This window comes from Thamnophis elegans, chromosome 9 (genome assembly GCF_009769535.1).
Source record: "Thamnophis elegans isolate rThaEle1 chromosome 9, rThaEle1.pri, whole genome shotgun sequence".
Lineage (NCBI taxonomy): Eukaryota > Metazoa > Chordata > Lepidosauria > Squamata > Colubridae > Thamnophis > Thamnophis elegans.
The window spans coordinates 56,114,920-56,127,381 of record NC_045549.1 but is presented as its reverse complement, the minus strand read 5'-3'; the positions used below and the strand labels follow the sequence as shown (position 1 = coordinate 56,127,381).

At 37.5% G+C, this 12,462-nt stretch overlaps 1 protein-coding gene across 4 annotated transcripts in view; it reads right to left on the bottom strand.

The window, feature by feature from the left end:
• LCORL (ligand dependent nuclear receptor corepressor like) overlaps window positions 1-12,462 on the bottom strand; it is a 92,766-nt gene that overhangs the window by 39,582 nt on the left and 40,722 nt on the right. For all 4 annotated transcript variants that reach the window (XM_032223898.1, XM_032223900.1, XM_032223901.1 and 1 more), the window contains exons 3-4: window positions 3,459-3,538; window positions 1,524-1,653 (exon numbers count right to left, since the gene is read on the bottom strand). In XM_032223898.1, coding sequence (XP_032079789.1) covers window positions 1,524-1,653; window positions 3,459-3,538 — 210 coding nt within the window. The remainder of the gene's footprint in view (window positions 1-1,523; window positions 1,654-3,458; window positions 3,539-12,462) is intronic.

Genomic DNA, 12,462 nt, shown 5'->3' with positions numbered 1-12,462 from the left:
GTCTCCCCAACCATTTGGGTGCCAGGGACCAGTTCTGTGGAGAGGGGCTTTTCCATGGACTGGAAGGGGCATGGTTTTGCATGCTGCCTGCATCCTGTGCAGATGGGGCTTTGTTGTTTGAGTGGACCTGTTTCTGGCACCCTGTGGACTGGTGCCAGTCTGCGGCCCAGGGGTTGGAGATCCCTGGCATAAGGTATAAAAATAAAACTTTGGAACTAAGAATTTGACTTCAATTATGGCAAATAGAATAATATTACCCGTTTGCCATAAAAATGTAGCTCGAAGTATTTCAACTCAGTTTTAAGTCTTGATATCTTTTCATGATAAAATTGCATTAATTTTATTTATGCTTCTTTATTTAAAATACTTTTCTATTTTTCTCCTACCAAAACATTTTGCAAACTATGAAGAAAACAAACCAGCTGACATTGTAACAGAATGTAAAATATTACATAGAGTTGGTAAATTAACATAAATTAACCGTATAACATGACATTTGAAATATAAAATTCCTGGGCAAATACATAGGGTTGTTTTCTGGTGCTAAAAAGAATATAATTTTACACCTTTGACCCTCCAAGGGCAGAGGGTATTAGCATTTGAGTTTGAGATGCTTGTTATGAAGAAATAGATATGGAAAATATTCTGTATAATCGATAAGTAAAAGCCCTATAAATATTCTATGTCCTTTTCTTAGTCATTTATACAGATTTGGTTGTATTTTTACCCCATAATCTTGTTCTATGAGATTAATTCCAAAGGTATATAAAAAAGAAAACCACAACAAGAATCTAACCAGCCCACTCCTAATAGTGCATGCAGTATGCAATGAAATTTAAATACTCTTCTGAGTATTTATGTCCATAAATTAGCTTTAGTTTTTTTAAAACATGCAATTAAAAAGAAACTGTCAACTTTAAAATGTAGCTTTTTAAAATTCAGCTAATTTAATGTTGCTTGACTTGAACAACTCAAGCTCAATAAAGGACCCTGCATCTCAAAGTTAAAAGAGAAACAAGTTTATATACCAAACCAGACAGAATACTAATTTCATACTTCCTCACCTTCGAACACTAATCATTATCCCACAAAAATGAATCTTTTTCTTTGTGGGATAAAACAACTGTCTGAAAACTGGATGCATGCTTCCTGCAAGTATTCTGTGAGGTAGGAAAACAGATGTCTTGCAAATTTTCCTTCACTGCACTCCAAAATATTATGTGCAGCACATGAGCATAGAAAGATGTATAATATTATATTAAACTAGTGCTCACTTTAAATTACTTGAAATGTTACAAGATTTTTAAAAATTGGAAAATAAATGTTTTTCTCTCTTTAAAAATTAATTTCCTCATAAACTAAATGCATATGAACAGTCAACTCGAGAAAAGCTATTTCAACTGCAGAACTTAAGTTACAGAACTTAAACTAGAGCTGGAGAAGTTTTTTTAAAAGAAAAAAGTTACATTTTATGTACAATTTCTGTTGAACACTATATATCACAATATGAAGTTAAGTCTTACCTTCCTTACGAAAGAGTGCATTTAGGTAAGTCTCTGCTTGGCACTCAATTTTATCAGTGTTGGACTGGCCCTGAGATGACAACTCCTCTGTAGCTGTTGACTGCAAAGAACCAAGAACCACTGTAGGATCCTAAAATGAATTTAAAAAACCCCAATTTTCTAAGTAAAAGTAAATCTTAATAGAGATGAGCAAGAAAAAAGTTCCATTAGATTACATACAGTTGCAAGAAAAGGTATATGAACCCCTTGGGATTACGTGGAATTTTGTATGAATTGGTCATAAAATGTGCTCTGAACTTCATCTAAGTCACAACAATAGAAAAACACAGTCTGCTGAAAATAATACTACACAAACATTAGATGTTGCCATGGTTTAATTGCACATAACATGTAAACATTCACAGTGCAGGGAAGAAAAAGTATGTGAGCCCCTAGCCTAATGACTTTTCCAAGAGCTAATTGGAGCCAGGAGTGAGCCAACCTTGACTCCAATCAGTGTGATGATATTGGATGTATTGCTGACAGCTGTTCTGCCCTTTGAAAACGCACATCTGTTTTTCAAGAAGCACTGTCTGGTTTCAAGAAGCACTGTCTGATGTGAACCATGCCTTGCAGAAAAGAGCTCCCAGAAGACCTACGATCAAGAATTGTTGACTTGCATGAAGCTGGAAAGGGTTACAAAAGTATCTCCAAAAGCCTTGATGTTCATGTGTCCACGGTAAGACAAACTGTCTACAAATGGAGAAAGTTTAGCACTATTGCTACTTTCCCTAAGTGTGGTCGTCCTGTAAAAATGACTGCAAGAGCACAGCGCAGAATGCTTCATGAGGTAAAGAAGAATCCTAGAGTGTCAGCTAAAGACCTACAGAAATCTCTGGTACATGCTAACATTTTTGTTGACACATCTACAATAAGGAAAACATAAAACAAGAATGGAGTACATGGGAGGACACCACGGAGGAAACCGTTGCTGTCCAAAAAAAATATTGCAGCACATTTGAAGTTTGCAAAAGAGCACCTGGATGTTCCACAGCACTACTGGCAAACTATACTATGGACAGATGAAACCAAAATTGAGTTGTTTGGGAAAAACACACAACACTATATGTGGAGAAAAAAAGGCACAGCACACCAACATCAAAACCTCATCCTCACTGTAAAACATGGCGGAGGGAGCATCATGGTTTGGGGCTGCTTTGTTGCCTCAGGGCCTGGACGAATTGTTGTCATTGATGGGAAAATGAATTCCAGAGTTTATCAAGACATTTTGCAGGAAAACGTACGACCATCTGTCTGCCAACTGAAGCTCCGCAGAGGATGGGTGATGCAACAGGACAATGACCCAAAGCATACAAGTAAGTCAATACAAAAATGGCCTCAACAGCACAGAATATGCCCTTTGGAGTGGCCCAGTCAGAGTCCTGACCTCAACCCAATTGAAATGCTGTGGCATGACCTTAAGAGAGCGATTCACACTCGACATCCCAAGAATATTGCTACACTGAAACAGTTTTGTGAAGAGGAATGGTCCAAAATTACTCCAGATCGTTGTGCAGGTCTGATCTGCAACTACAGGAAACGTTTGGTTAGGTTATTACTGCCAAAGGAGGGTCAACCAGTTATTAAGTCCAACGGTTCACATACTTTTTCCTCCCTGCACTGTGAATGTTTACATGTTATGTGCAATTAAACCATGGCAACATCTAATGTTTGTGTAGTATTATTTTCAGCAGACTGTGTTTTTCTATTGCTGTGACTTAGATGAAGTTCAGAGCACATTTTATGACCAATTCATGCAAAACTCCACGTAATCCCAAGGGGTTCACATACTTTTTCTTGCAACTGTATTTATCAATGTTTTATATAGCACAATAGTTTAAATAACATTGGAAATTTGAACAAAATGTGTGTCAAGTTAAAAGATCATATACTTACGCTGACTATTTCTTTATGTAAATTACAAAAGGAACATTTTTCATCCATAGACCAGTCAGTCACTTCTTCTGGTTCACAGTCTGGAGATGAGGAGCAAAGGAAGAGAGAGGATGACAAAAATTAAATATCATTCCAACACCTAAATTGTAACCAAAACTTGAAATTTGCTCCCCTGCCAAAAATGAGCCAAGAAAATGTTTTAGATCAGGGTTGGCGAACCTTTGGGAATCGTGCCCAAACTGCACGTGCATGCATGCCCAAACTAAAAGGGGCACACACGTGAACTTAGATATGCATGGACATGCATACATGCATGCATGAACATGCACAAATGTGTACATGTGCGTACATGCACATGCGTGGAAATGCACATATATGCAGAAGTGACCTAAAGACCAACTGGCTGGCGGAAGGCAGAGCATCCCAACACCAGCAGCACAGCATAGCTCATAAGATAAACTATGACACACTAAAAGAACTAAGAACTATCATTCTATGTGCTAATACAAATGCAAGGTCCTCTGCACACCATCTTACAATTTACTACGGTAAATTGATTTTAGTAAATAATAGATTCTTTTCATTGTCATTAAGATCTTATTTCCTTTTCCAACCTTAGTAGGAAGGTTTTAGGACTTCTCAATTATCAATTATTTTTTCTATAAATTTGCTTTTTGGTGGATTCTGCATATATATTGCTTGAAAAATAACTGCCTTGACAGAAGCAATCTAGCTATTTGATTCCTGAGAATGGGTAATGATCTACTAACTTTGATTAATGCTCTGGTTCTCCATCACAAATCTCTCCATATACTAATAACATACATGTTTATAGTTTTTTTAAAAACAACAACACTGTCAGAAATGCTGTGAAAAAAAGATTCCTGGTGTACCACATTAACTCTTTCTAGGAAATAAAGAACTTTATTAAATTGAATTGAACTGAAGGCTGCCCATCATCAAGTATATGATTTTGACTAACAAATCTTACAATTATCGTATTTTTCGGAGTATAAGATGCACTGGAGTATAAGACGCACCAAGGTTTTGAGGAGGCAAATAAAAAAAAGTTTTTGCACTCTGTAAACCTCCCAAAAACGGCCCGTTTTTCACGAAAATGGGCCTGTTTCCCCCCCCCCAAAAGGCATGAATAGCCTTTAGGGGGCTTGCAGAGTGCTCTGGGGAAAGGGCAAAAACGAGCAAAAAACAGCCCATTTTTCATTTTAAAAATGGCATAGATAGCCTTTACAAAGCTTATAGAGTGCTCCTGGGGGCTGGGGTGGGGGGTAAAAGTGAGCAAAAAACAGGCCTTTTTTGCTCATTTCTACCGTCCCCAGCCCCAGGAGCTCCCTAAAAGCTTCCTATGAGCTATGCATGGCCATTTTGGTGAAGGGGGTGGGGTTTCAGGAGGCAAAATAATGCTGTATTCAGTGTATAAGACGCACCCAGATTTTTTTATGTACAGTGAATATATTACCATGGGATTACACATTTAAAAGTGCCCCCCATCCCAATAAAGTACTGTTGCAGCTTGTAACTTAAATGATCTTTTCACTAACAATATTGGCTTAGGTTGCCTTTATTACTTTTTTATATTGCCATTTCCAATGATTCTTGGTAGTTAATAGTGCTAACATCAAAAACTCAACATTTGACTATTAGAATTATCCATCTCCTCCTTTAAAGGTGCTCCCCTTCCATTCAATTCAATCCTTTAAAACAGGGGTCCCCAACTCCCAGTCTGTGGACTGGTACCAGGCTGCAGCATGCCAGAAACAAGGCTGCATAAACAAGCAAGATGCAGGCAGCACATGAAACCACACCCCCTCTGGTCCATGAAAAAAACCTCTCTCCATGGAACCGGTCCTAGGTGCCCAAAAGGTTGGGGGGCTGCTGCTTTAAAACATCTAAGCTGAAGAATCATTACTTCACAGATAATTGTTAAACCATGGTTAATTTTATAGGAATATCCAGAATCTCAGATAGGTCAACTGGCATAGTCATAGAAGTCTCAGCTTCTATAAGAGAACAACTGCAGGTTGAATGAATATTCAAACATTAAACAGTGCTTAATTTTAATTGTGATTGTTGAAACAAGCTGCTCCTTAAATTATAACTTGAATTTTGGTTGATCATGTTCTGATGGCAGAATAAGCTGTGGACTCTCTCAGCTCAACCTATTTCACAAAGTTGCTATTATGAGAAAAACAGGTGGAGTGGTTTTATGTATTCCATCTGGAGCTCCTGAATTAAAGGTAGTATAGAACTGTAATAAAAAAAATTAATAAAAACTGAAGTAGAAATTTCAAAACTCCCATGTGTTGAAGTGAAGGAGCATATAGGCAAAAGGTTATACTGCAACAGAAATAACTTTTAACTAACCATTTAACTGGACTTCTGATTGCAGTAATTCTAAGGTACATACTAAAACCAAAGGAATTAATTACAGTCTATTTCAACCACTTTTTTTTTAAACCAAACAGATACAGTGGTTAAGAAATCTATGGTGCAGTATCACAGTGGCAAATCTCATATATGTCCATTAGTATGACCTTAATTATGAAAACATAAATGTCATTGTATAATTAGTTCTGATGGGATCTGCATGATACATTTTGCTATTTTAAGTATTTATGATACTAAGCATTATGCCAAATCTCAAAACTGCAAGTTGAGCAAGACATATTTATATCTTTCCAACATAAATCAGCTGAAATGTGTGTCTGTCTCATTTGGGATTCACACACATGCACACACACACACACACATTAAATAAATATGTGTGTACAGTTAAGCAAATTACATCTTTACAGTTTTATTTTAAATTACAGTATGTCACTGCAGGTTAATGAAACAGATAAGTAGTAAACAAAATGGTAATTAAGAACAATTTTAAACATTTATTTAGCAAATATTTAAAAGTCAGCAAATTTAATGCTAAACATATTTTTATGGATAAAGCAATTTACAATTTTGAAGATTTTGTTGAAAAAGATGCTATAATAAATATAAACCCCATTTTCAACAAAATATACATAACTTAAAATTAGCCTGCGCAGATATAAATACTGTCCCCGCGTCGCCCTCCCCAGGATCTTTTTTATTCTTTTCTTTCATATTCTTACAATGGAAGCAAACAAAAGGTTAAGATTTCCCACTGAGGTACAGTGGGATTCATGCTCTGATCTCTTAACACTTAACTCAAAAATAATGTTATATCAGCTATTTTTTGAATTAATCCAAACTGAAAATTTATTTTGCATATTTATGTGGAAATAAGTTCCTCTGTACAGGTAGTCTCGAGTTATGACAGTTTACTAAGTGATGATTCAAATTTACGCCACCACCCACAAAAGTACTTATGACAGTTCTGAAGTTATGAATGTTGCAGCACCACTGCAATTGTTCACCCTGACAACCGATTGCAGAGATGCTGCAACAATCCCCTGCCTATTCCCTCCCCTCCCATCACTGATTGCTCACTTACATATCGAAATGTGCAGAGTCAGGGCCATGTGGCAGAAAAGTGGCTGTCTTCTTACATACCTTTCTGTCCCCTTTGCAAAAGGGTTTTGGTGCGAAGAACAGAAGCCTTCGAGGGCCTGATCATGTGCTCCTTCAGGCCCCTGTCCTCCACACCAAAAAGCTTTTGCAAAGGGGACAGAAACCTTTTGAAGTGTAATCACCTGCTCCTTCAGGCCTCATGTGAACTTAACGATCTATGCATTCGATTAACGAATGCATTGGGTAAAGCAGGGAGGAGTCACATTCATTTAATTTGATCCAATTAAGGTTACAAATGTAATTGACAGGCTCTATTACTTTCTAGGATTACCTGTATTCTGTGAGGGAAATGAGCAGTTGTAAAATTTGATGAATAAATAATAAAATAAATAAATAATTTAACAAGATTGATTAGACATATGGAAGATTACACAGGCCAAATGCTTCTTCCTACTTTCTACAGGAGACTTTAAAAATGAAACCTAAATTAAAAATGCTGCTTATTAACATGTTTGCAAAATATCATATTTAAAAGAAACAATAAAGTCTGTGATTTAAATTACTCTCCCAAACTTCTAACAAGTTTGACATTATTTTCTGATGTCATCTATACAGCCCAGATTGCATAACTTCCATGAGTTTATGGCAAACGTAAGATTTTAAAAAATGGATTTCTGGTTTTCTCTCTTAAACAGAATTTTACATCATAGTCTCTACCATTTCAGACTCCAAACTGGAGATCACATGTATAAAATGTTCCATTTGAAGTATTCCTTTTCTGTTTGACATTTTTCCTACTTTAATTTTTAATATATTTATATTATTGATTCTGCTCAGTGACCACAATAAAAATTCTTTTTTAAAGCATAATTGTGTGTTTGTCCTTCCTTTAAGATCCTTTTTTTTCCTGAATTTATATGAAAATTAAATTACAAACTCGTGCAAGAGTCTTTAATTTTAATTGACTATGTCAAAGTCTCTGGGTAGCCCGCGTCTCTTTGCAATAGACAGGCCTCCATTTAGTTATCATCAAATTTGATCATCAAATTTTTAAGCCTCCTGATACTTCCTGACAATTCTGGACAGGTTCACAACTAAAAATAAATAGAAAACAGTATCACAGAAGAACAGAACAGGAGTCAACCACAGGGAATAAATTAAAAAGAACATCTGCTCCATCCTCCAATTGAGATTGGCCAACCATTCACTAACCCAAGGCCTGGGGGATGAGCCAAAATGTAAAGGCCATTTAAACATGGTAGCTATACAAGTATCCAGGGAGACCCTGTTTTCAGATGGCAGGTGCAGCAATAGGGAAGGATTGTTTCCTGGGTCCTGGTTGTTTAATTAATATAATCCAAAACAAGCCAACTCTGTTGGATTGTATGGAATGGTCAGACTCTATGGGAGACAGATGAGCATTTTGATAACTATGTCTTCTGCCATATATAGTTTTAAATGTAATACAAGAACCCTGAATTCCATCTGGAATCTGATTAAAACAGCTAATTCAGCATTGGTATTACATGGGCAGATGTTTGCACCACCTGTAGCTTCTGAATATCTCTTTAAGAACAACCCCATGTACAATTTACTGTAACAGTATATCTGCATGGTGGTGAAGAGTGACTGGAAGGAGTGACTCTCTGTCCAAGAATGGGCACAACTCCCATATAGGTTGATCCTCTGCCACCTGCTCCTCAAACTGGAAATGACAATCAACCCAGATTACACTAGTTCTGATTGGGGCAATGCAAGCCCATTCAGGACTAGAACATTCATCGAACCAAACCAAGTGATTGAAGGAGAAGGTTGTCACAAGTACCTTGAGTGCTTTTAAGCAAGCTCACCAGACTCCTTTCACACAGGACCTATTTAGGGGAAATATAGCCAGCGGCCAGTTGAAGACTACCCCAAGAATCTACATTCTTTGACTGCTCCTATTCTAAGACAGGCAACGGCAGATTTTCCTATCTGACTCTATATTCCAAAATTTTGATGATTGCCATGTTCAATAAATGTCACTGCCATTGGCAAATAACTTTTTAAAATTTTGCATAAATCATGCTATTAAGACTCTGTCAGATCATTAATCTATTACCACTAAAGTACAGTAACTCAAATAAAAACAATATTTCTGCCTGATATAAAAATGTATTCTTCTGGAAATCCTGAGATTCCTCCAAGGCTGCTAAAATTTCTGTTTTGAGAATACAAATGCTGTTTGATTAATTAAAGACTGATGAATAGAGAATTAAAATCTGAGAAATCTGTCAAAATAGAAAGATTGCTTAATTTTTAATAACTAATACTCAAATGGATCAGAAAATTGGTAATATAGAACTGGAAAATTTCCTTCAACTCAAATTCTTTGGAATCACAAAGCCACTACATGTTTGACTGTCATGTGTTAGAATGGAACATAGTTAGATTCTGGGATTTGTTGTAGTGGAGGTTGAAAGGCTTTTATAAAACATTAATGGAACTGCTCTTCCAATCCTAACTATTTGCCTACTATAAGTAACAAGGAAAAGCAAAACTAAAGTATACAATTGATTAGTCTCATAACTCCAAAAATTCTACCCACATTTTCAGGTAGTGCAAAACAGGGAACATTCAGCTTATGATATATTTCTCACAGATAATCCAAAATCATTATCAGTGCTATTTCCAATTAACACCATTATGTATGTTTAACTGGTCACAGAAAACTTTGAAGATTCTTTTATATCTGTCTGAGGCCCATGATACATACCATTGTGATACTAACTACTGTATGCTGAAAAATTACATGGCAAATAGTGCTCACACATAAAGGGAGAAAATTTGAAATATACCCTAGTTTCCTTCATTCAGAATCATCACAGGTTTTCCTCTAGCATTACTCCAATCATTATTATTTCCAGAACATCCAAGTCCCCTGAATTCAGGCTCCAATAAGACTCAAAGATTATCTTGTCAATACCCTAGCCCAGTGATGGCGAACCTTTTTTGGCTCGCGTGCCAAAAATGGGGGGAAGAGCAGGGGAGTCATGCACAGGTGTGTCACACCCATAATGCTATGCGCACGACCCCACTGCGCATGTGTGCACGACCAGCATTCTGTCCCCCCAATTTTGGTGGGCTTTCTCCCCCACCAGCTTTCAGAGGCTTTATAGGAGCCTGGGAAGGGTGAAAACAGCCTCTCCTCCCCCAGAGGCCCTCCGGAGGCTTCAGGAGCTTCCCCGAAGCCTCTGGAGAGTGAAAAACTGGCCCTATCAGTAAACCGGAAATTTGGGAACGGACTTCCGGTTTGCTTGTAGGTCTGGTTTTAGCCCTCCAGAGCCTTCAGGGACTTTCAGGAAGTTTCCCTGAAGGCTCTGGGGGGCAAAAAATGACCCTATGAGCAAACTTCCAGTTTGTCTGTAGGGCTGTTTTTTGTCCTCCGGAGCCTTCAGGGAAGCCCCCCGAAGGCTTCTGAACACTCCAGAGGGCTACGAGCAAACCCGAAGTCACTTCCGGTTTGCTTGTAGGGTCAGTTTTAGCCCTCTGGAGCCTTCAGGAGGCTTCCCTGAAGTCTGTTCCTCAACTTCCGGTTTGTGCATAGAGCTGGTTTTTTAGGGAAGCCTTCGGAGGGCGAAAAATGGCCTCAAGGCCGAAGTCAGCTGACCAGTGTGCATGCGCACTGGTCAGCTGAGAGGGCAGCGCCTTGCAAGCCCTGACAAATGGCTCCATGTGCCACCTGTGGCACGCATGCCATAGGTTCGCCATCACGGCCCTAGCCATTTCCTCATTACAGACATCAATGAGAATTTAGTAACATCAGCATTTTCTAAATAAAGAATTGGCAATGTTGATATTTCAGGTGTTAAACTCCAGGTCCTAAGAGCCCTAGCCAATATGGCAAGATATGGAAGATAATGAGAATTACAATCCAACAATGTCCACAGGGACATACATTGCTTATTACTCATATCAGTCTTCAGTTAACTCAAAGGTAGGGAACTATGGCCCCTTTATGACTTGTGGACTTTAACTCCCAGAATTCCTGAGCCAGCATCAATTTCAGCTTCAACTTTAGAGTTGAAGTCCAAAAGTTGTCAAAGTTCTAAGTAATAGCCCCACAGAAAGCAGAACTCCAAGACAGGTTCCTCAAAGAAAAGTTTTATTAGAGATATCATATTGGCACAAACTGGTGAAAATGACTCTGAAAGTTCCTGTGGTTTTCACCTGATTAAAAAGGTGAAAGTTCCCCCTTTCCCCAAACAATCAGTCACATTGTCCAATCAAAGTGCTGGCTGGTTACCTAGTTACTTCACCCCTTCTTCTCCAGCCACCTGTTGGAATGTCCTTGGTTCCCACAGAAAACTATTTTGTTTTAGCTACAAAAAAACCATCTAACTATTTTCCCCCTCTCTAACCCTTCTTCGCATTGTGGCAAGACTCCCAAATGGCCCCAGTCAGGTTTGCTTCAGAGTTGACACAGGTCATAAAAGAGCCATAGTTCCCTACCCCCGAGTTAGCTAATCTAACTCCACATTACACATTCATATAGAGGAAAATAATCCTGGTAAAGCTAAAAAGATTTTAGATTTTATTTGTCTATGTTAAAAGAACGATCATAGTTACCCATCTATAGATCAGGGATCTCTCATAAAGATATCATGGAAGTCATAAAATCATGAGGCATGTTTATCAATTGGCTTTTAATATTCTCTAAAATCACACGTCTGCAGTAGTCCAAGAGCACCTATATCTATTTTGGCAAGAAGATCCTTGGATTGTGGAAGAAAACATATACCACCAGAACCACTATCCTGACACTTATCATTCTGGTGACTGCTGATGGGATACTTGAGATGAAAGAACCTCAATCCTCCTTATTAACTGCAACATAAAACAAAAATAAAACAAAATCACACACTAGCACTAGCACTGAAGGTTAAATATGTGCTTCTCTTTATGCTATTGTGCTCTGAACTGCCTCTGAGCATCATCTTTACCATACACCACTAATGATCAAGATGATACTGTCTGGGAAACTATATATCCCAGGGAAATATAAATATCTACTGAGAATTCTAAAATTTCAGCCACCCCTAAAATGTCTTGTCTGATTCTATCGACTCTGGGTAGCTAAATCAGTTCTCATTAAAGAATTGTTCTGTTATGTTCCAAAGAAATGGCATTCTTTTACCAAAAAAAGAAACAAATTATATTGCAGGGCATATTAAACAAGAGCAAATTGATATGAAATCATTGTACTTTTCAGGTTTAATCACTTTCTACACAATTCAATGCTATTACTATAATTTCATTTTCTAAGATTCCTATGAAAGGAATAAGAGTTAAAGTATTCCAAATGCTACAGATTACTCTAGATTGACTTAATTAATTCAAGGAGTTTATAGATTAAAAATCTAACTGCATGTTTGCCGTTTTAAGCAACAACTTTGAAAGAAAATGAACATGAACCAATGTTAAATTGTGATATTTACATTAAAATGATCAAGTAAGATTT